The sequence below is a fragment of the Cnephaeus nilssonii genome (genome assembly GCF_951640355.1).
Source record: "Cnephaeus nilssonii genome assembly, chromosome: 5".
NCBI lineage: Eukaryota > Metazoa > Chordata > Mammalia > Chiroptera > Vespertilionidae > Cnephaeus > Cnephaeus nilssonii.
The window spans coordinates 9045033-9068486 of NC_137076.1; the positions used below are offsets into that span (position 1 = coordinate 9045033).

General features: G+C 52.7%; 1 protein-coding gene across 2 annotated transcripts in view; it reads left to right on the plus strand.

Moving 5' to 3' along the window:
• Positions 1–14978, plus strand: part of WNT9A (Wnt family member 9A) — a 30512-nt gene extending 15534 nt beyond the window's left edge. The window contains exons 2-4 of one of the 2 annotated variants that reach the window (XM_079771662.1): positions 8873–9129; positions 9790–10052; positions 12047–14978. In XM_079771662.1, the coding sequence (XP_079627788.1) occupies positions 8873–9129; positions 9790–10052; positions 12047–12526 (1000 nt within the window). In that variant the 3' untranslated portion in view covers positions 12527–14978. The remainder of the gene's footprint in view (positions 1–8872; positions 9130–9789; positions 10053–12046) is intronic. The other variant, XM_079771663.1, reaches the window with a different exon arrangement.
• Positions 14979–23454: the final 8476 nt, after the last annotated feature.

The following is a 23454-nucleotide window of genomic DNA, read 5'->3' on the forward strand; positions in this document are numbered from 1 at the left end:
GTTTTTAGATTCCACAGATAAGAGAGATCATATGGTATTTGTCTTTGTCGGAATTATTTCACTTAGCATAAGACCATCTAGGTCCATCCATGTTGTCACAAATGGCAAGATTTTGTTCTTGTTACTGAATAATATTCCATTGCATATACATAGCACATCTTCTTTATCCATTTATCTATTGGTGGATATCTAGGTTGCTTTTGTATCTTGGCTATTACTAGTCATGCAACAATGAACATAGGGGTGCATATATCTTTTCAAATAGCTGTTTTTGTTTTCTTTGGATAAGTACCCAGAAGCGGAATTGCTGAATCATATGGCAGTTTCACTTTTAATCTTTTGAGGAACCTCCACACTGTTTTCCACAGTGGCTGCACCAGTCTCCATTCCCACCAGCAGTGCACAGGGTTCCCTTTTCTCCACATCCTCGCCAGCACTTGTTAGTTGATTTATTGATGATAGGCATTCTGACAGGTGTGAAGTAATATTTCATTGTGCTTTTAATTTGCATTTCCTTGGTGATTAGTGATGTTGAGCATCTTTTCATATATCTGTTGGCCATCTGTATGTCCTCTTTGGAAAAATGTCTATTTAGGCCTTCTGCCCATTTTAAAAATCAGATTGGGGTTTGTGTCTGTGTGTGTTTGTGTGTTGAGTTATATGAGTTCTTTATATATTTTGGATATTATTGGATGTATCATTTGCAAATATCTCCTCCCATTCTTGTTGACGATTTCTTTTGTTGTGCAAAAACTTTTTAGTTTGATGTAATCCCATTTGTTTATTTTTCTTTTGTTTCCCTTGTTCCAGGAGATATATAAAAAAATATTGCTAAGAGTGATGTCAAAGAGTCCACTGCCTATATTTTCCTCTAAGAATTTTGTAGTTTCAGTTCTAACATTTAAGTCTTTAACCCATTTTGAGTTTATTTTTATATATGGTGTTGGAAAGTGGTCCAATTTCATTTTTTTTTGCATGTGTCTGTCCAATTTTTCCAGCACCATTTATTGAAAAGACTATCTTTACCCCATTGTGTATTCTTGCCTCCTTTGTCATAGATTAATTTACCATATAAGGATGGGTTTATTTCTGGGCTCTCTATTTTCTTCCTTTGGTCTGTGTGTCTGTTTTTATGCCAGTACCATGCTGTTTTGCTTAGTATAGTTTGATATCAGGTAGTGTGATACCTCCTACTTTGTTCTTTTGCAAGATTGCTGTGGTTATGCAGGGTCTTTAGTGGTTCCATCTATATTTTAGGGTAATTTGTTCTAGTTCTGAGAAGAATGCCATTGGCATTTTAGTAGCAATTGCATTGAATCTGTAGATTACTTCGGGTAGTATGGACATTTTAACTATTTCATTCTTCCAACCCATGAGCAAGATATATCTTTCCAAGTATTTATGTCTTCAATTTCTTCATTATCTTACAGTTTTCAGAGTACAGATCTTTTACCTCTTCCGTTAAATTTATCCCTAGATATTTCATACTTTTTGATGCAATTGTATGTGGTATTGTTTTCTTAATATGTCTTCTGATTGTTCATTATTGGTGTATAAAAATGTAACCAATTTTTGTATATTGCTTCTGTATCCTGCAACTTTACTGAAGACATTTATTAGTTCTAATAGTTTTTTATTGGAGTCTCTAGTGCTCTCTGCTAGTATATATAGCATCATGTTATCTGCAAATAATGAGAGGTTTACTTCTTCCTTTTTTATTTCAATGCATTTTATTTCTTTTTCTTGTCTTATTGCTGTGGCTAGGACTTTCAATACTGTGTTGAATAAAAGCGATAAAAGTGGGGATCCCTGTCCCTGACTTTAAGGAAAATGCTTTTAGCTTTTCACTGTTGAATATGATGTCAGCTGTGGGTTTGTCTTATATGGCCTTTATTAGGTCAAGGTATGTTCCTTTTATGCCCACTTTGTTGAGAGTTTTTATCATAATAGGATGTTGAGTTTTGTCAAATACTTTTTTTGCATCTATTGAGATGATGGGTTTTATCTTTTATTTTGTTAATGTAATGTGTTGTATTAATTGATTTATGCATGTTGAACCATCTTTGCATCCTGGTATAAATCCCATTTAGTCAACATGTATAATGCTTTTAATCTAGTAGGTTTTTTTGTTTGTTTTGGTTAATCCTCAACTGAGGATATTTTTTCCACTGATTTTTTAGAGAGAGTGGAAGGAAGGGGGAGAGACAGAGAGTAACATTGATATGAGAGAGACATATTAATTGGTTGCCTCCCGCACACTTCCCGAACAAGGGCTGCAACCAAGGTATGTGCCCTTGACCAGAATCGAACCTGTGAACCTTCAGTCCATGGGCCAATGCTCTAACCACTGAGCAGAACTGCTGAGGGCCTTTTAATGTACTGTTGAATCCAGTTTGCTAATATATTGTTGAGAATTTTGCGTATATGTTCATCAAGGATATTGGCCTGTAAGTCTCTCTCTTTTTCTTTTGGTAGTGTCTTTATCTGGTTTTGGTATCAGGTAATGCTGGCTTCATAAAATGAGTTTGAAAGCATCCCTTCCACTTCAAGTTTTAAAAATAGTTTAAGAAAGATACATATTAATTTTTCTTTAAATATTTGGCTGTTTCGTGTTCCACACTTCCCTGGACGTATTGTATCTTATGGGAATGTTAAAGATAAAAAGAAAATCCCTGAATATGGTAAAATGCATTTAGAGCTTGTTATTTCTTCCTGGGAAGTGGGCTCAGCACTAGGAGAGGTGGTCAGCCAGAGGAAGCAGGTTGGAGGGGTCTGCTGCCTGTCCAGGGGCCGCCACCTGTGGGCAGCCTGGGCTTACTGCCTCCACGGGCTGCCTGTGCAGGCCTGCGAGCTCATCTGTCCCGGGCCAGACCTTTGCTTTGGGTGTGTGTGTTGGGGGGCAGGAAGGGTCACACAGGGGGGTGGCAGCTGCATTGAGCAGCTGGGTGGGCTGGGCAGGCTGGGCGAGCCTGTACTGTGCCAGGAGACCTGGCTACTTTCTGGGCTGAGGCGGTTTGAGTGGGCAAAGGCTCCTTGCCCAGGCTAGCGTGCAGGGCTGAGAGCTTGCATTGGGGAGGGGGGGGGGGGCTCACCTGGGCCACCTGCTGAATGCTGAATGTTGCCGTTTTGGATAGGTCCCACGTGCACAGCACAATGTGTGAGAAGCTCACAGGCTGCAGGGAGAGGAAGGACCTGTGTCCTGGGTTGCCCATATGCCCGCAAACACATACACAACATTGAGGCAGGCAGGCCAAATTTGCCATGGAGGGGTGGGTCCCAGCTATTCAGTCAGTCTCCAGTCTTGGGTATAGTAGTCCCTTAATTCGTGGTCAGTTTTGCTTTATGCAGTTCCAGTTACTGTGGTCAGAAAATTTTAAATGGAAAATTCCAGAAATAAACAATTCGTAAGTTTTATTTTAATTTTTAAAAATATGTTTTTATTGGTTTGAGAGGGAGAGGAAGGGAGAGAGAGAGAGAAACATTGATGAAAGAGAGACATCAATATCGATTGGCTGCCTCTTGCATGACCCCCACTGGAGATCGAGCCCACAACTTGGGCATGTGCCCTGACTGGGAATCGAACGGGTGACCTCTTGGTGCATGAGTTGACACTCAACCACTGAGCCACACTGGCCGGGTGACATCTCATATAAGTTTTCAGGTGTGTGATGTTCTGAGTAGCATGATGAACTCTTACACTGTCTGCTCTGTCCACCTGGGCCATAACTTGTCCTTTTGTCCAGTGTTTCTATGCTGTAGACACTCCCCACCTGTTAGTCACAGATTACCTGTGTTGGTGATCAAATTGGTGAGAGAGAGAGAGAGAGAGAGAGAGAGAGAGAGAGAGAGAGAGGAGAGACCATGCTCATACATTTATTACAGCATATTGTTATAATTGTTCTACTTTATTATTAGTTGTTGTTAATCTCTTACTGCACCTAACTTATAAATTAAACTTCATCATAGGTGTACATGTATAGGGAAAAACACAGTATATAAAGGGTTTGGTACAATCTGCAGTTTTAGGCATCCACTGGGGGTCCTGGAACATGTTCCTGCAGAGTAAAGGGGACTATTGTATAACAAACCGTGCTTCCAGTGTTTTTGTATGACAGCATTGTGTTGGATAGTGTGTGAATATGTTTTAAGATAATATACCTGTAGCCTGTATTTCTAGAAAGGGAATTGGTGGGTGATTTTTTTTTTAAAAATCTTCACCCAAGGATATTTTCCCATTGATTTTTAGAGAGAGTGGAAGAGAGAAAGAAAGACAGAGAGAAATATCAGTGTGAGAGAAACACATCAATTGGTGCCTCCTGCATGAGCCCCGACCAGGGCCCGGGCCAGGAAGGAGCCTGCAACCAAGGTACATGTCCTTGACCAGAATTGAGCCCCAGGTCCGAAGGCCGACACTCTATCCACTCAGCCAAGCTGTCTAGGGCGGGAGAATTTTTATAGATATGTCAGTCCAGAATTCCAACCATGGAGGGACATCTCATTCTACTTGTCCTTGATAATAATCTTATCAGACACCAATTTGTGCTCATCTGATGAATGAAAAAATAACATATCAATATAGTTTTATTTTGTGTTTCTTTTTCTTTTTGAAAAATATGTATTTTTATTAATTTTCAGAGAGGAAGGGAGAGGGAGAGAGAGACAGAATGATGAGATAGAATCCTGCATGCCCCACACTGGGGATCGAGCCGGCAACCCGGGGCAACCAGGAATTGAACCGTGACCTCCTGGTTCATAGGTTGATGCTCAACCACTGAGCCACACCAGCCGGGCTATTTTATGTTTCTTTGATTGGGGTGGAGCCTCTTATAAGTTTTAACAGCAACTATATTTTCTACCTTTGAACTGTATGTGCATATCCTGTGTCCTCTGCAATTGACCCCTTTTATTAATGATCTTTAGGAAAAGATCCACGCACTCGTGCACATGCACAAGCACATGAGCAAAGGAAGTTGGCCCTTGGTTTGGGATTGGAGTTGCAACATTTTTTTTTTTTACTCTTGTCTATTGTTTGTTGGTTGGTTGTTGTTTTTTGCTGTCATTAGTATTAATTTTTAAAAATCTTTTAAAAAAATTTATTATCTAAAGTATTACATATGTCTCCTTTTTCCCCGATTGACCCCCCCCCCCAATCATTCCCACACCAGGCAAGCCCCCACCGCCCCAGTGTCTGTGTCCATTGGTTATGCTAATATGCACGCATACAAGTCCTTTGGTTGCTCTCTAACCCCCCCCCCCCCCCCCCTGCCATTTGTCTCTGGATCTATTTTTGTTCATCAAGTTATGTTGATCATTATATCCCACAAATGAGTGAGATCATGTGATATTTATCTTTCTCCGACTGGCTTATTTCGCTTAGCATAATGCTCTCCAGTTCAATCCATGCTGTTGCAAATGGTAAAAGTTCTTTCTTTTTTACAGCAGCATAGTATTCCATTGTGTAGATGTACCACAGTTTTTTAATCCACTCATCTGCTGATGGGCACTTAGGCTGTGTCCAAATCTTAGCTATGGTGAATTGTGCTGCTATGAACATAGGTGTGCATATATCCTTTCTGATTGGTGTTTCTGGTTTCTTGGGATAATATATTCCTAGAAGTGGGATCACTGGGTCAAATGGCAATTCCATTTTTAACTTTTTGAGGAAACTCCATACTATTTTCCATAATGGTTGCACCAGTCTGCATTCCCACCAGCAGTGTACTAGGGTTCCCTTTTTTCCACATCCTCGCCAGCACTTGTCATTTGTTGATTTGTTGATGATAGCCATCCTGACAGGTGTGAGATGGTACCTCATTGTCGTTTTGATTTGCATCTCTCGGATGATTAGTGACTTTGAGCATGTTTTCATATGTCTCTCGGCCTTCTGTATGTCCTCTTTCGAACAGTGTCTATTTAGGTCCTTTGCCCATTTTTTGATTGGATCTTTTACCTTCCTTTTGTTAAGTTGTATGAGTTCTCTGTAAATTTTGGAGATTAAACCCTTATCTGAAATAGCATTGACAAATATGTTCTCCCATTGTCTATTGTTTTTTTTAAAACTCTATGCTACTGTTTCCCTGTGCAGAGATTCTTATATTTTTAGAGTAAAATTTATTAAATTTTCAAGGTCTTTTGGATTCTGATTCCCTCTGAGAAAAGCCTTCCTGATTCTAGGGGTGTTTTATAAACCTCTCATCTTTCCTCGAGCACTGCTACCGTTACTCTCTGTGTTGGGGTTCTGTCCTGGATCCCTGGTCCCTATCACTGAGACTTCTTCCACTGCGCCCAGAAACCAGTCCTCCTGCACCCTGAACATGGTCTGCCCACTTACCTTGCCACCCGACACCTCCACAAGGGCCTGTCCTCTGCACCCCAGGCTCTGAGCCCCAGTCTCTGCAGGCCACACACTGAACACACCCAGCAGCGTCGGGGGTCTGGCGCAGGGACCATCTGGGTGCTGCTGCCGGAGAGTTGGGAAGGGGCTGCCTTGGGAGCAGAACAGTGTGGCCGCAGCGGGGTCCCAACCTCACAGCACCTCTAGGGCGTGGGGAACCCTGCCCTCAATCTGCATGTATAGTATGGACACAGTCGGCCCTAGGTGTCAGGGGACCCCTGTTCTCGGCCCCCAGATGCAGTGTGGATGAGGAGGCCCTGGGTATGGGGGGACCCCTGCCCTCAGCCTCCCTGGACTGAGAAGAAGCATGGCCCCAGGTATGGGGGGACCCCTGCCCTCAGCCGCCATGTACAGCATGGACCGGGGACAACCTCAGGTAGGGGACTCCTGCCCTTGCGCAGTGAGGATGGGAGGCAGTGCAGCCCCGGGTGTAGGGGGACGCGGCCCTCTCCTTACCTGAACTAGAAAGCAGTGGGGCCCTGGGTGTGTTGGGCCCCCTGCCCTCAGCCTCTCTGGACTGGGGGAGGGCGGGGGGCGGGCACGTGGCCCACCATCCTTTCCCTCTCCGTGTTCGTTCTCACAGCTGCCCTCTCCAGGCTGGCCTCCGATCCCCCTACGTTGGCCCCACCTTTGGGGGTCCTCTTGGATGCTGGAATGTTTTGGCACCGCCTGGAGCTTGGTTAATCTCGTGCAGGTTGGAGGCTGCGGGGTTGCTGCTGCCTGGCACCCGTTCCGGGCACAGCTGTTGACATTCCTGTCTGGGGACAAGTCTCTACTGTGTGAGCGGCCTTTGTGTGGGGAGCATGGCTTTTCCAGCCTCAGGCTTGGGGTCTGCGGGCCCCAGCCTGTTCTCCGTCTGCCTCGGCAGCTGTCTTTGGGCAGAAGGCCTGGAAGTCCACGGAGCCACTCACGGCAGTCCCGGTGCCCTTAGGAATGAAGCACTAACCCGGCGGCCGCAGTGGGGGTGCAGGTCACTGGCTGGCTGGCTGGCTTCGCCCTTCACCCACCTCCTCTCGGGCACAGCATCCCAGCTCAGAGCTCACAGACACCTTCTCCTCAAAGGCCTTGCTGTCTCTGTCTGCACCGTAGGGCCACCCATTCCAGGCCCCTCCTGAGCCTCAGGGACCTTTGGGATTCTCTCCCAGCCCGGGTCCATGCTGGCCTCCCACTGTGCACGGGGCGCGGGGAGCAAAAGGGGCTCCTGGCTCAGAGCATCACTTGGGAGAGTGGCCCTGCAGTGAAGTCTTCTGGGGCTGGAGCTGGCGGGGGCACGGCCAGCGCTCTGCTCTGGTGCCAGGCCCGCTCTGGGCACGTGGAGAGCAGGGCCCAGGCCTGGGTGGGGGGGAGGGGTCTTCTAACAGAGCCAGAGTGTGGAAGGGGTGGAGTGTAGGGGCGCATCCTTGGTCTGAGGCCTGCCTGTGCGGCCTCACCCTCCAAGGAGGACTTGCTCCCACCTGCTGGCCGCTCCTCTCTGCACCCCGGGGCCTCTGCCCTGGTGTCCCTACAGTGTTGCCTGGCTCCCTGCTGGACCTCCTGTCTTGGGGGAGCCGACTGGAAAGAGTGAGGCAGGCCGTGTCTCTTCAGAGTCTGGGAGTCCCGCTGTGCCCTCAGCAGGGTACAGGCCCCCACCCAGGCAAGGCCCGGGAGAGGCCATGCTGGGGTGTATAGGGGGGGAGGCAAGAGGGAGCGGAGGCAGGGAGACTTTGTGCCTGAGTTATCCCCAGAGGAACATCACTGCTGGGGTCTGCCACAGGGTGGGGTTCTAGGAGGGCCCACCACATCCCTCCTCCTCTAGAAAGCTGGGGCTCCTGGAGTCAGCCGGGTACCCACTGTGCCCCGAGTGGCCTTTTGAGAGGCAGCAGGAGGGAGGATGGGGCATGGTGAGGGGATCATGCTCCCCATGGGTGGGCTGGGGTGGGAGGGGTGTTTCCAAAGATGCTCAAACGGGAGCTCTGAGTCCTGCCCCTGACCTGGTGGGCATCTCTCCCTCCCAGTGCTGAGGGTCTGAACAAGGCCCAGATGTACAGTTGCTCTATCTGGGGACCCTGAGGCCACAGCAGACACAAGGCCAGGCCTGTCAGTCCCTGGATGGAGCAGGTGGGGGTGAGGGGCAACAGGACAGAGAGCAGGCTACCGACCCCAACCCCGTGGGCCAGGGCCTTGCTTGGGTGGAGCTACAGGAGAAAGGGGCCGTTTCCCAGTGGCACGTGGGCCCCGGGCTGGGAGGTGCTCTGGCGCAGGCGTTTTGGGAGATCCCTTGGGACCTGGGGCCATGTGTACCGGCTGCTGGAGGGTCCACCTCCCCCTGGGGATGGCAGAGGGGGGCGTCCAGGAGCAGGGCTCCTCCAGCTGGGTAAGCAGGCAAGTCAGTGGGTGCAGTGTCTGTGCCCCGTTGGGGCCGGGCCTCCGAGCCCTGCCCGGGTGTGTGCGATGGCTCTTCCTCTGGGGCGCTGCTCACCCTGGGCTCTCTGTGTGCAGGCTGACCGGCAGCGAGCCCCTGACCATCCTCCCGCTGACCCTGGAGCCCGAGGCAGCCGTACAGGCGCACTACAAGGCCTGCGACCGGCTGAAGCTGGAGCGGAAGCAGCGGCGCATGTGCCGCCGGGACCCGGGCGTGGCCGAGACGCTGGTGGAAGCGGTCAGCATGAGCGCCCTCGAGTGCCAGTACCAGTTCCGCTTTGAGCGCTGGAACTGCACCCTAGAGGGCCGCTACCGGGCCAGCCTGCTCAAGCGAGGTGTGGTGCACTGGGCCCGGTCAGGGGAGAGGAGCTGAGGGCATAGGGAAGGTCCCAGAGCCAGCTCCTGCCCAGCCCCTCCCAGCTGCCCTGTCCCCACACAGGCCTGACTGCTGCTGGCAGCACCAGGAGCCTCTGGCAGCTCTGCCAGGGCCTCAGGCAGCTCTGATGGCTTTTCCCACATGCCTGTGGCCAAGGCTCCGTGCCCATAGGGATGGCAGGGGTCCAGCTGGTGCCCAGAGCACAGAGCCTCTTCTCTCCCGTCTCCCTCTGCATGTGGGAGCTACTGGGGACTCTCCTCTGAGCCTCTGGATGACCTTGTTAAAAAACGGGGGACCAGGCAGGGCTTCCCTAGGGCCCCGGGCCATCCTGGTGGGTAAGAGACCTGGATGGATGGGGTCTCTGATCACCAGGCAAAATGAAGGCCACAGTACCTCTGGATCTAACTCCCACCCACCCCACCCCCCCGCCCCGCACATAGGAGAGCCCTCAGCCCAGGAGGTATTCCCCCTCCCCCCAAGTTGATCACGGGAAGGTTCCAGCAGTCCAGGATTTGGGGCTTCATCGGGAATGCAGTGGTTCAGCTGCACGTAGTGACAGGTTCTGCCGCTGGTGCCACCACTGACCGGCCCTGTTGCCCCCCCCCCACCCACCCACCAGGCTTCAAGGAGACTGCCTTCCTCTACGCCATCTCCTCAGCTGGCCTGACCCACGCTCTGGCCAAGGCCTGCAGCGCAGGCCGCATGGAGCGCTGTACCTGTGATGAAGCCCCTGACCTGGAGAACCGGGAGGCCTGGCAGTGGGGTGGCTGCGGAGACAACCTTAAGTACAGCAGCAAGTTCGTCAAGGAGTTCCTGGGCCGGCGGTCGAGCAAGGACCTGCGTGCCCGTGTGGATTTCCACAACAACCTCGTGGGTGTGAAGGCAAGCGGGGCGGGGGTGGGTGCGCAGGGTGGGGGAGGGCTGCCATGGGGTAGTAGTGGTGGTGGTGGTGGTGGTGGTGAAGGGGGTAGGCCAGGCTCAGAAAGGGCTGGGGGGTGGGGTCCGCTGTCTCTGTGCTTTAGTTCTGGCCATGTGGTGCCAGCTACAGTCTTGTAGTTTTCCCGCTTATGTAAGCTTCATTATCTGCCAGATAAATGGAGACGCTAGTTGTCAAGGAAGGCGTCTGTGGTCTCCAATGGAGAGGGTGCCCGTGGCCTCCCGTGGAGAGTGTCCTGTGGTCCCTCATAGAGAGGTAGAACTGGAAGGCCTACTTTCTACTGGTTGGGGAGGAGCCAGGTGGGTCTGGGGCCCTCTGTGTCTGGCCCTGGGTGTCAAGGCCACCAGGAGGGTCTCTGTGATGGGTAGCATCTATCCAGGAGGATGGCAGATGGAGAGCCCTGCCTGCCAGGGCTGAGGGGCAGGTGGTCCTGTTACTAGGGACCTGGGTGGAGGCAGTCTGGGAACTGTGCTGGCCAGGGGTCCCAGGGAAGGCCTGGGTGCAGCTGGTCCAAGTGTGTGTGTGTGGGGTGCTTCTGCTTAGGGATCTCATCTGTGGCCAGGACTCTGTTCTGAGGAAACCCAGCTCAGAAGGCTCAGGAAAAGGGGTCTCTTGGCGTTCTGGCTGGGCCCTGCTGGGGCCGCGGGCTGCAAGCACGACTGGGCCTGGGGGGGCCTCGCTCCTGCCACTCTTCACCCTGCCTGCAGGGGTCCAAACGCTGGCCTGTACCTGTAGTCCTAACTGTGGTTGGAGCCCTGCCCCCTCAGGTCCCCAGCAACCTGGGCCACCAACTGCCCCCCAGGCTCAGCCATTGCCTGGGACTGGCAGGGGACCCCAGGAATGTGGAGCCCAGGCCTGGGGGGATGTGATTAGAGCCAGCCTGCTTTGAGCCTCTTTCTTGACCAGCTGGAGTCCGGAGTCCTGGATGGGAACTCCTCCCCTCCCCCAGTCCTCCGGGGAGGGCAGTGGGGAGATTAAATCCCCCAGGCAAGGCCTTTTCTTTTCCTTTGTACTTGCCTTTGTAAGCCATAAATGGAAAGTCAGAATATGAAAAGTGCTCCATTAGCTTCAGGCCTGGGTAAGTAGTGTTTTAATTAAACTTGTCGTGTTTCTCAGCAAAGTATCATTAAATGTGACTCTTCTGTTGCGTGGCCAAGGAGTAGCTATGCTTCTTAATCCCCTTGTGGCCCTCCCTGGGAGCTCACACCTGGCGTAGGCCCCGGGGGCGGGCTGCCCTGCCCTTCCTCCCCACGTCCCTCCAGGGACGCTTGTGTGGTCAGTCTGGCAGGAGGCTCAGTGGGGCAGTGGCCTGACTTCCTGACTTTGCAGGAGACACCCAAGTCCTGGAAGTGGAAGGACCCGGTCTGGGTCTTGGGAAGCTTCCCCGAGTCTGAACACAGCTTGATGCTGGGCCACACCTGCTCCTGCCCCGGCCAGCCGCTTTCACTCCTGTGTTGGTTGGGTGGCACCCATATGTGGTGGGCAGCACCAGGTCCCAGTGCTCAGGGACGGACGTGGTCAGCTGAGTTACAGACACCAGTGGCCAGGCCTGCCCATTGGGTGTGCCACACTCCGGAGAGCAGACTGACAGGGTGCTGGTGGTGGGGCTGGGGCGTGGCTTGCCGTGCCCGTGTAGGGGCAGCCCTAGACACAGGGAAGGACATCTGGGCGGGAAGGGAGTGTCTCCCCGGGCCACAGGTGCTGGCCACAGGGCTTCTGTCCTGGGCGGTCTGCGGCTTGCAGGCCGTGGGATGGGGGTGTGAGCCAGGGAGCCTGGGTGTGGGAGGTGGTGGCCCTCTGGGCCATGCCTGGGTTTGGGGGCCAAAGGGTTTGGTTCTAGGGTGGCTGCCAGTTTCAGCCCCTTTTGGGGTGATTCGTGGGGTCTGGTCTCTTCTGCCAGGTGTGGCCCCCATGCTCACCTCCCCCCCCCTCTCTCCAGGTGATCAAGGCTGGGGTGGAGACCACGTGCAAGTGCCACGGCGTGTCAGGCTCCTGTACTGTGCGGACGTGCTGGCGGCAGCTGGCACCCTTCCACGAGGTGGGCAAGCGCCTGAAGTACAAGTACGAGACCGCGCTCAAGGTGGGCAGCACCACCAACGAGGCTGCCGGGGAGGCAGGCGCCATCTCACCACCCCGGGGCCGGGCCCCGGGCACAGGTGGCGACCCGCTGCCCCATACACCAGAGCTTGTGCACCTGGATGACTCGCCCAGTTTCTGCCTGGCCGGCCGCTTCTCCCCAGGCACCGCAGGCCGCAGGTGCCATCGCGAGAAGAACTGCGAGAGCATCTGCTGTGGGCGAGGCCACAACACACAGAGCCGCGTGGTGACACGGCCATGCCAGTGCCAGGTGCGCTGGTGCTGCTACGTGGAGTGCAGGCAGTGCACGCAGCGGGAGGAGGTCTACACCTGCAAGGGCTAGCGCCGGGCGGCCAGGCTGCTGTGGGGGTGCGGGCAGCGTGTGCAGCAGAGGCATCTACACTTGCAGACTGAGCCCTGGGCTAGGTGCTCCCGGCACCTTTGGGCATGAGGCGGGGGCAGGAGCCCAGCCTGGTCTGACCTCCGCACACCCTCTGCTTTCCCCTCCCCGGAACCCGACGGCGTTGCACTGATGCTTCCTGTCCTTAAGAGTCCAGTTCCTGTGTCACAGTGCCCCGCACCACCTGGGCTCCCTCCGAGGAGCAGGGGTGCACCTTCATGACCGCACAGGGCCTCCGTGGCAGCCTGCTGGCTGTCCTCCACCAGCTCTGGCTAGAGTCAAACCACTAGGAGAGGGACGGCCAGTGAGGGGAGGGGGCGCTGCTGCTCCCTCTGACATCAAGCACTTCTCTCTGGAGTAATATCAGTGACTTTTAACTTATTTTAATTTAACTAATATATAATAATTATTTTCTTTGTCCCCATTATGTTCCAGGCTGTGGCTCTCCCAGTCTGCAGTCTGGAGGGGCCCCTTCCTCTCTCCTCTCCCCCCTCCCCCCCCCCCTGACTTATTTGCCTGATCTGCTTTGTGTTTGAAACCACTAAGTCAAGAGAGACGTTGCTGTCGTTGCTCTAAGAATTAAAGCGAGCTGTGTCTGGCCACCTCCCTCAGGGCTTCTGGGAGTCAGGTCCAGGCTGCTGCCCCCAGGGAAGCCATCCTGGAAGGGAGCATGTGGGCACACGGCCCTGCACTCCAGCCCCTGAATGCAGATTTTGGAGCCTGGGGTGGCAAGGCTGGCCTGCCTTCCCCAAGGGGTATGCATGGGCAGAGGGGCAGGGCCAGCCCCGTGGAGCGTTTATTTCACGGAAGGCACAGCTTGCTCTGTGTCGTTGTGGGGGAAGCAGGGTGGGGATAGATGTGATGGAGTGTGTTTGGGGCTAGGATTTGGCAGATGGAAGGCTGTGTTCCTTGGCCATGCTGTTGTCTTTGCCGGAAGGAGTAAAGGATGGCCTACACCGACCTGGTTTGGTGTTAGTGTGCGCACACGTGTGCATGTGTGCTTGAGTATGTCTCTGTGTGTGGTGCGTGCATGCTTGTGCAGTGTGTGCATGTATAAGTTGCATGTGTGATGTGTATGCACACACGACTGCACATGCATATGTGTGTATGAGCACATGTCATGTATGCATGTGCTGTGTGTGCATACATGAGTGCGTGAACATATGCACGTGTCCATGGGTGTGTGTGCTTACATGGATGTATGCATCTGAGCACATGCCTCTGATGTATGCATTATGTGTGGAAGCACGGTGAGGTGTGTACATGTGTGCATGTGTGTGCGCATGTGCCATGCGTGTGTGTTGGTGTGGTCTGTGGGTGGTTGGGGTGTGACCTGGCCCACCCTGTGCCCTTCCTTAGCGTGGGCCTCTCCTTCCCACATTGACGTGAATGGCGGCCATGGCTCTGGAGCTTCTGCCCTGGGCCTGTCCTGCTCAGCTGGCGGCTGTGCTCCAAGGGTGCAGGCAGTGTGGACGCAGGAACTACTGAGCTAGGGCATTCCTTGGAGTCCCAGGGGCTCCAGGAACCCCAGGGAACTGTGTTTTTAAAAGAAAACCTATTTATGTTGATGTGGGTCTCTTCGTTCCTGTTTTATAGTGTAAATAGTAAAGTTTATTCTCCTGTGGTCCAGAGAACACACCGTGAATAACTGCTGTGGAGGCCCATCCTGGAAGGGAGCCAGGTGGGCTCCTCAGTGGCAGGAGATGTGGACCTGCCCCATCTCTGCAGGCCTGGCTGGACGGGGTGAGCTGGGGTGCCTCCTGGTCATCCCACGCATCCCTGCCCGCCGGGCCCAGAGCAGGTGGAGCGGCACGCTCCCACGACAAGACTGTAGCCAGTCACTACTGGGTCTGGAAAGGTGGCAAGTCAAAAGAAGGATATATATTTTTTAAATTAAATACCACATTTAGCTATTTTTGTCATAAATATTAAGAAAAGTATTTTTTAAAACAAGGCAGACTGAGAATGTCTGCTGGCTGGCTTGTTCATATATAAATATATATCAGAATGTCTTGCTAAGCAAAGAAGCAACTCCCACGGATGGAGCCTCTCCTAAACGTGCTTCTCTTTCATGTGGCAGAGGGTCTCTGAAGGCAGCGTGTCTGCAGCGGGGTCAGGCCCCCGGGTTCAGCCTCTCTAGGAGCTGCGGGGTGGGCAGCCGTGCTGAGGGCCAGGCGGGTCCCGGCCACCTGCTCCCCACCAGGCCCTCAGATGTGGGTTCCGGGCAGGCTCAGCCAGTCCGGAGGTTGGGAGGAGAGGGGCAATCACACATGACTCCTGTTCAGCCTCTCCCGCCAGCCTACCCACTTCTCTACCTCATCTATATAGTGAGTAGGTGTGCACTCGAGTGACTAGGAGAATGTATTTATTTAACGGCTTTGTGTAACACAATCAGAAACAAGTGGAAACACTAAATAAACGTATTTTAAATTATAGCCCGACTCAGTCCGATGACTTCAGGGTAGTTACGATGAGCCTATGGGTGGAGGGCCTGAGATGAGGTATGGGGGAGAAGGACCTGAGGGAGGGGGCCTGAGGGAGGAGGGCCTGAGAGAGGAGGGCCTGAGGGAGAAGGACCTGAGGGAGAAGGATCTGAGGGAGGAGGGTTGAGGGAGGGAGGAGCTGAGGGAGGAGATCATGAGGGAGAAGGGCCTGAGAGAGGAGGGCCTGAGGGAGAAGGATCTGAGGGAGGAGGTTGAGGGAGGGAGGACCTGAGGGAGAAGGACATGAGGGAGGAGGGCCTGAGGGTGGAGTGTTGAGGAAGGAAGGTTGAGGGAGAAGGACCTGAGGGAGGAGGGCTTGAGGATGGAGGGCCTGAGGGAGAGGGCCTGAGGGAGGAGGTCATGAGGGAGGAGGGCCTGAGAGAGGAGGGTCCAGGGGGAGGGTTCAGGGAGGAGGGCCTGAGGGAGGAGGGATTACCCAGGTGTACTGGTTAATAATGCGGATTTTGAAGAAAACACGATAATTTCAAGAGAAACATCAAAAGTGCTTTATTCAAAGTAATGTCTATCGATAGCTACACATTTCCCCCATCTTTCAGGTAATTTGTGGATACCGTCCCAATAGAACTTTTCTTGTTTTGAGGCAAACCATTCAGAGACCCAATTTTCCACTTCTTGGTATGTTTTCAAGTGCTGCTCAGAAAGTGCGTGTGCCATCGATCAGAACAAGTGGTAATCAGAAGGAGCAAGGTCTGGTGAATACGGCAGGTGGGTTAATACTTCCCAGGCAAGATCTTTTAACGTGTCTTTAACTGGTTTTGAAGTTTGTGATGGTGCGTCATCATCATGAAGCAAAATTACTTTGCCGTGTCTTCTGGCACATTCTGGTCGTTTTATGATCAAAGCGTAGTTCAAATTGATTATTTGTTGTTGGTATCGATCAGTATTAACGGTTTCACCTGGTTTTAGATAAGAAGCTCATAATACACCACACCTTCCTGATCCCACCAAATGCAGAGCATTGTCTTCTTTCTGAAACGATTTGGCTTTGCAGTTGATGTCGATGGTTGACCTGGATCAACCCATGATTTTGTGTATTTGGGATTCTCAAAATAAATCCACTTTTCATCACCAGTCACAATTCGATGCAAAAAAGACTTTCTTTCATGCAGTTGAAGCAACATTTTACTGGTGACTTCGGTTTTCCATTTGTCTTTCGTTCAGTTGATGTGGCACCCATTTTCCTTCCTTTAAAATCTTTCCCATTGCTTGTAAATGATCGGAAATTGCTTGCTGAGCAACGTTTAATCTTTCTCCAAGTTGTTTGTGAGTTTGACACGCATCTTTATCCAATAATGCTTGTAATTGTTGTTCTTCAAACTTTTTCGGTTGACCTGGACGTTCTTGGTCTTTCACATCGAAATAATCACTTTCAAAGCATTTAAACCAGCGTTCACAAGTATGTTGAGATGGAGCATGTTCACCATAAGCTTCCCGAAGTATACGATAACTTTCAGCAGCACTTTTCTTCAACATAAAGTAATGAATTAAAACTTCCCGCAAATGCTCTTTTTTTGGCACGAAATTTGACATTTTTAAGCATAAAAATGTCTATGATGTTAACACCTTCAGAAAATTTGACATATGAAGTTTTGAAGCTTGCTGTCAATACAACAAAATAGTATACATATCAAATCGCATACATATCAACATATGTGAAACTCCATCTAGTCAAAAAAATCTGAATTATTAACCGGTATACCTAGTAAGGACTTGGGCAGGACTGAGAAGAGTTGAGGCAGGAGCATGAAAAGCTGTTTCGGTGGATCCTGATGATGTGAGAGTGTGGAGGGAGCTGAGTGTTTGTGAAGCCCAAGCACAGCACAGCGAGACCCATATGTGGGAAGGTGGTTTATCTGTGGTCATACCTGGAGAGGCCACAGGTACAGAGACCCTATCTGGGATCCTTGGTCACTGAGTGGCTGCATGGTCCCTCTCACGTTGCCGTCACTGGGGTCCCGAGAGCCCAGCAGTGTTCAGCTTGCCCACTGTCAACGCTCAGCATAGCCTCAAACTGGAGAGGGCTGACTGAGCCTTGAGACCCTTGTCTCCCCAAAGCTGGAGGTCATTAAGTACATCTGCAGAGACCCCATTTCCAACTAAGGTCCCACTCTGTGAGTCAAGTGGATGTGAATTTTGGGGGACACAGCTCCACCCATGGCAGTCATGGGGCCCTGGGTGAGGGCAGGCCCTGCCTAGGAGGTATGAGCTCTCTGCCGGGCGGGCGGGCAGGCGGGACAGGACACACACCTCCTTCTCTTGATCATTAGGAAACAAACCTTCCCTCCATGCTTCAGGGCCCATGTCCTTTGTTGGTCAGTGGGGAGAGGCCTCCAGAATGCTGGAGGTGTAGCCCACCTCCAGCACAATGGGCACCGGCCCCTGCCTCCTTCTCCCTTCACCAGGAGTGTTGGGGGGGTGGGGTGGATTTCAGCCTGCTCTCAGGATGCCCGCTGTGGCCCTGCTCTCCCTCCTGATCTGAGGCTGTAGCCTCTTCCAGAAGCAGGTTCCTCACAGCTCCTTACAGCAGTGGCTCCCCAACAGGGCCATTGTCCATCTGTTCACCTGCTCCGAGTCTGGGGTTCTCTGGGCACATTATACACAACCCTCATTGGTCCCTAGTCCCAGGCCCCTTCAGCCTCACGGCCGGTCTCTGTCTTCCCTCGAACTACCTCATGTGTCCCCCCAAAGCTGTGCTGTGTCCTGCTGGACCCTCGGTGGCAGGCCGTCTCAGTCCCATGTGAACCCACTAATTCCCCCAGAGGAAAATGTGGGGTTACCCTCCTAATATCCATGCCCAGGCAGAGGGTGGCAGCACCCCTTCTCCCCGGCCCCCCACCCCACCCCCAGCCCATGGACACTGCCATGAGGAGGCCGAGGTACACTTCCGGGCACGGATCTTTGCCAAACTGAAGGCCACTAGGCAGCCCTGCGAGGCCCCTCAGCTGGGCACTGAGCTCTGTGGATGAGGCATGGGGGCAGTGGGCAGCAGGGTGGAGGGGGGCTTGGGGCATCCCACCACTTGGGGGACATGTAGGGGTCCGCTCCTCCTCATTGCACATTGTATGACCAAAGCTTCCTCCTGAGTGGGGGTCTCAGGTCTCTGTGCTGGTGGGAGGGGGCTGTGAGCTGCCTGGGCATAGGGAGCAGGCAGCTTGAATGGGGCCATTCTTTCTAGGCAATTGTGGCCGAAACTGTAGCTGAAATCAACCCAGTGTGAGAGGGCAGGGGCCGGGCTTCTGAAGGGAGCAGGGCTTCTGGGTAGCACAGGCTGGTGCAGAGCCTCCACCAGGGCCCACCCTCCTCCTGCCTGGGCATGTGCCCCCTGCCGAGGAGCCGTCTCTGGACACTTAGGTCTTCCCTGGATCCTGGGGTCCTGAGTGTGGTGGCTCTGCCCTGTGCATCTGGCTAGTCTTGAGTGTTTCTGTGTCTGCGTGTGTGCATGTGTGTGAGCATGTAGGTGGGCTGGGTTTGTGCATCAGCCTGTGTGTGTGTGTGTGTGTGTGTGTGTGTGTGTGTGTGTGTGTGTGCTGTGAGGATGAAGTGCTGGGCTGTTGCTGTTCTTTCTGGCCACTCGCCCTGCCCTGTGACTGTGGCCTTCTGCCCCATCTCTGGCCTCCTCTAGCTGAAAAGCTGCTGCTGGCCTGGCCCAGCACCTCAGGGAAGACCTGCCTTGTCCAACCACATTTTGCCGGGTGGGCAGAGACCCCTAGGAGACTGCTTCCTGTCTGTGGGGGAGCAGGCAAGAGGCCTCAAGACGTTCCAGAGGACAGGGTGTACCTGCAGCTTAAGGGCAAGGCCCCGTGGGGTGAGGAGAAAAAGAAGAGGGGCCTGCAGGGCTCAGGGCTCAGGTTGGGAGGCTGCTCAGAGCGGTTTCCGATTGGCCTTGGTTACCATTTGCAGGTGTGGAGGCAGCCCAGGAGCTGCTTTATACTGACCAACCAACTTCCCAAGATTTCATGTGCTTCTGATGGGCCGATCCATTGTTCCCCAGGCTAGACGGACAGGCAACCCCTTACCCTGCATCACCCCAGCTTCACTGTACATGTGTCCGTTTCCCCTTTTGTTCAATCCCTTTCCCATTATCTGCAGGGAAGGGACTGGTGGTTGCCTGGGGAGCGTGAAGTTGTAGCTGCCTGGTGAAGCTGCCCAGATGATCATCTTATAATGTCTGGCCTCCCCTTTGCTCTTTCCCTATTATTAATAGTAATAAACTAGCTAATTACGACAATAACGGAGGGGGACCCCAGTCTGGGGACAAGTGTCTGGGTCTGCCTAGTTCCTAGGCCTCACTTTCCCCACCCTTTGGAGGTGGGGCTGACCATTATGGCTGCTCCCTGGCAGCCCTGGGTTCTGGGTGGGGCCAGGCCAGGGTGGGCGATGGAGCTAGGGGCCTGGGGCAGCTTAGTCCTCTGAACCAGCAAACTGAGTGGAGTGGAGGAGGGGTCTAGCAGGTTTCCATGGTAACAAGACCAAACAAATATCCGTACTCCTCCCCCTACCGCCCCTGTGGCAATGACCTCATCTGCCCACCAACCCTGTGCTGTGGGGGGTCCATGGCTGGCAGGGGAGCTGCAGCATCCATGTTTGTGTTGGGCCCTCGTCCATGGAAACGGCTGGAGCAGGAGCCCAGAGGCTCCTGCTGTGGTTATTAGCTGGGTAGCCAGAGGCCCTTCCCAGAGCAAGAGAGAAGAGTGGAGAGGAGAAAAAAGGAGGGGGAAGGGAGTGGGAGAGGAAGCAGGAGGACGGGGGAGGGCAAAAGAAGGAGGGGAGGGCAGAGGAAGGAGAGGAGGGGGGAGAAGGCTAGAGGAGGGAATCCTAGGTGCTGCTGTGGTTTGATGACAGGACACTGGAGTGGAAGTGAGAGGCCTGCTGCTTGTCTGCATGACTTTGGGGACGAGAAGAGAGACCAGCACAGCAGGCAGGTGTCTGCATTGCAGGTGCTGGGATGTGGGGACCTGGAGGCAGGAACTGGAGCGTGGGCCGGCAGCCTGCAGGGCCTCAGTGTGGGTTTTGTCACAGGGGCAGGTGCAGTTTCCATGTGATTCTGCCCCAACCATGAATGAGAATTTCTAGCCTATCTGCTGGTACAATGAGCCTAGGGCTACAATGTGCCTGTGGCTAGGGAACAGGGGGCACCTGTCTGCCTCCTGCAAGCCCAGGTCATGTACTCAGTTCCCCGGTTGTTAACTTACTCGTGTTTGCTTTGTCCTCTTTCTAAAAACACATCTGTTTTACCCTTTGAGAGCCACTGGCCCATTCCAACACATCACCTGTCACTCCCAGTGCATCTTCCCACGACATGGGACTCACCCACATGACTCCCAGCAATTGAATGTGGAGGGAAAACCTCGTTGTGTAGCTTGTTTGTTTTTTATTTCCTGATCCAGGACCATATAACATGTAGTGTTTGCCCTTCAGGGCTGCTGAGGTGGGTCCTGGGCAAGGCTCTCTGTGGCCATCAGGAGCTCTCCAGGCAAAGTCCCAATCCTGCCATTCCAGCTGTGGTTACTGCATGTTGTTCTGCAAAGTAACCTCCCGTCATGGACTTTTCACTGTTATTGACACATGGATTGTCTTTTTTTTTTCTTCCAGTTTGAAGTTTATCTCGCAATGCTGCTGTTATGATTTGAGGGCTGATGTTTTTCCCCAGACTTGGATGGGAGGCCCCTCTGAGTGGCTTCTCTGTCCTTCTCTCAGTCTGTAAAGATGCCCTGTCTTTCTGGCTTCCAAGGGCGTTAGACAGAAGTGAAATGTGGTTATAGAATTACTCTGGATGCTTTAGGAGATACACAAAAAGATGGCACTGGAAGAAATAGAGGTAATTCAGGACACAGAAGGGAGTTATTAGCTCATTAGAAAGATTTGTGAAGGAATTACACAAAACAAGAATAGAATCAATGGAAAAGTAACAATAAAAAGAAAAGTGAACTATTGGAAATAAAAATATAGCAAGTGAAATATAAATAACTTCTCCTTGGCTATCTTGCAGCCACGGGATCACCTGACAGTTTTGGCCAAGGAGATATGGTGATAAGTTCCTATGGAGAGGGTCCCTTCTCTAGTGAAAAGGCAAAGCTTACTAAGAGAATGCCTGTTCTGCTCATCACCTCTACCCTTCCACCCTTTTCTGGCCTGGAACATAGGCCATGATGGAGCAGTTGCAGCAGCCACGCTGGGGTCATGAGTATGGAAGCCATGCATGAAGGATGAAGATGCTAAAATAGAAAAGGCGTGGTGACTTCATATTGCCTCTTCTATTTCTGGCATGTGTGTGTGTATGTTTCCAAGTGATTGAAAACAAATGAACTTCGGTTTGTTTAAACTCCTGTTGTTTGAGTTTTGTTATCTGCCATCCAGATCATTCCTAACTCCACATGGAGCTGGAGAAGGATGGATAGGCATCTGACATCGTCAGTAGTGGGGGTGCTACGCTAAAGTGGAGCCACACCTTTCAAGCGCGGGGACTGCCATCTCCATTCTAGAAGTCATGCCTTGCCAGGCCTGCATAAAAACCAGAACAGAGGCATTTGGGGATAGGAAAGTTCTCCGAAAGTTCACCTCGTTTCACACTCTTTCTGGTAAATTATTGGAAAAAGCACTGCACAGAGCAATTCAGGGGATGCAGAGAATGAGGCTCCACCTGGAGATGGCTGGGGCAGGGGCAGGGGCAGGGACCCCAGGTCAAGGGAGAGGTCAGCTGGGAGCAGGAGTGCAGACCCCTGGGGGGAGTGGAGAGATGGTGTGCAGCCCAGGGGCCTTTTATAAAAAGAGCCCTTCATTCATTCACTCACTTGTTAAAATACCTGATGAGCACCTGATACATGCAAATGCTGAAATTAAGGATGTAAACATCAAAACTGTCTGCTCAACAGAGGGCAGTACATTGGTGAAAACTTTTGCGAACACACCACAAGAACACAAGGAGGGATCAGAGTGCTGGTGTGGATTATATCGGGGGAGTAAGAGGGAAGGTGGCTCCAGTGTCTGCCCTCAGAGGCACTCCTGCCGGGACCCGGGCATACATGCCACCCTACCGGAAACGGGTTGTGGATGCGCCCAGAGCCACCCGGAGAGCCATGCCTCCGTCACTGTCCTGGAGGGCAGGACACACGTCTTTGTACTGGCCACAGCTCAAATACAGGACTGCAGGGGCAGGGAGCCAAGTGCTGCTGTTTCTTGTCCATCTGGAGCCCCTCCCCTCTCCAGGGAGCTGGGAGGCTGAGAGGAGGGGATGATAGACATGCCTGGACTGAGCCAAATAGCAAGACAGGCTGGTCCAAAAGCATGATCTGGAAGAAAAGATCAGTACAGCACCACTCAGGTAAATTAAAAATACACAGACCGGCCCTGGCCGGTGTGGCTCGGTTGGTTGAGTGTTGACCCATGCACCTAAAGGTTGCCGATTCGATTCCCGACCAGGGCACATGCCCAAATTTCAGGTTCAATCTCAAGTTGGGTGCATGTGGGAGGCAACCGACCTATGCTTCTCTCTCTCCCTTCTTCTTACTCTCTAAAAATCAATAAAATCGTATTTTTAAAAATATACAGGACCACCCATCATGGGTACAATCTCAGCATAGAGGCACCCTGAAGACAGGAGCATGGGTGAGGGTGCCCCCACCACCCACACCCTGTTCTGGGTGAGTGGAAGTGAGAGAGCAACAGGGAGCAACTGATGGTGCAGGAAAGAGGGCATTCCTTCCTGCAGGGAGAGCTGGGGCCAGGAGCCATCGGTGAGCAGGGGGTGCTGGCTGGCAGGCCCCGGGAACAGGTCACGGTGAGGGTGGGCCTGCTGGCTGTCCACCATGGTCATCTGTCCAAGTGCAGATAAGTGAGGTGAGGTGAGGTTTGGAGGCAGGGCGTTGGGGGTCTCCATGAACTGTAACAGTGGACATGGAAGTCATAGGGGCAGTGCGAATGGGGGCTGCCGGGGCTGGGCCCAGAGCCTCAGCAGGGGCAGAGTCAGGTGTGGTTAGATGAGGTGCCCGGCAGGGAGCAGGTGTTTAGGAGGGGCTTCTTCCTCAAAGCTGGAGCCCCTTCCTGCCCACTCTCAGAGGCATCCCTGCACCCTAAATTTAGAGCAGAGCCACGTTGGGCAATAGGCAGTGAGCAGGCCCTCGCTTTGTGGTGCAGCTGCTCTGGGCATGGCTTCTGGCCCTGTACTGATGCTGGAGGGAACCCTAGGCAGTGGGGCTGTGGGCTGGTTAGGGGTGACTTCTGGAGCCCCGCTCTCCTTGGAGCACATAACCCACGGTGTCCCTGTCACTCTGCACTGGACTGCCCCAGGGTGACCAGGCAGGTGTCCCTTGAGCCTGGACATGAAGCCTGAGGGACTCATGACCACACCCTGAAGATGCTGCCCCCTGC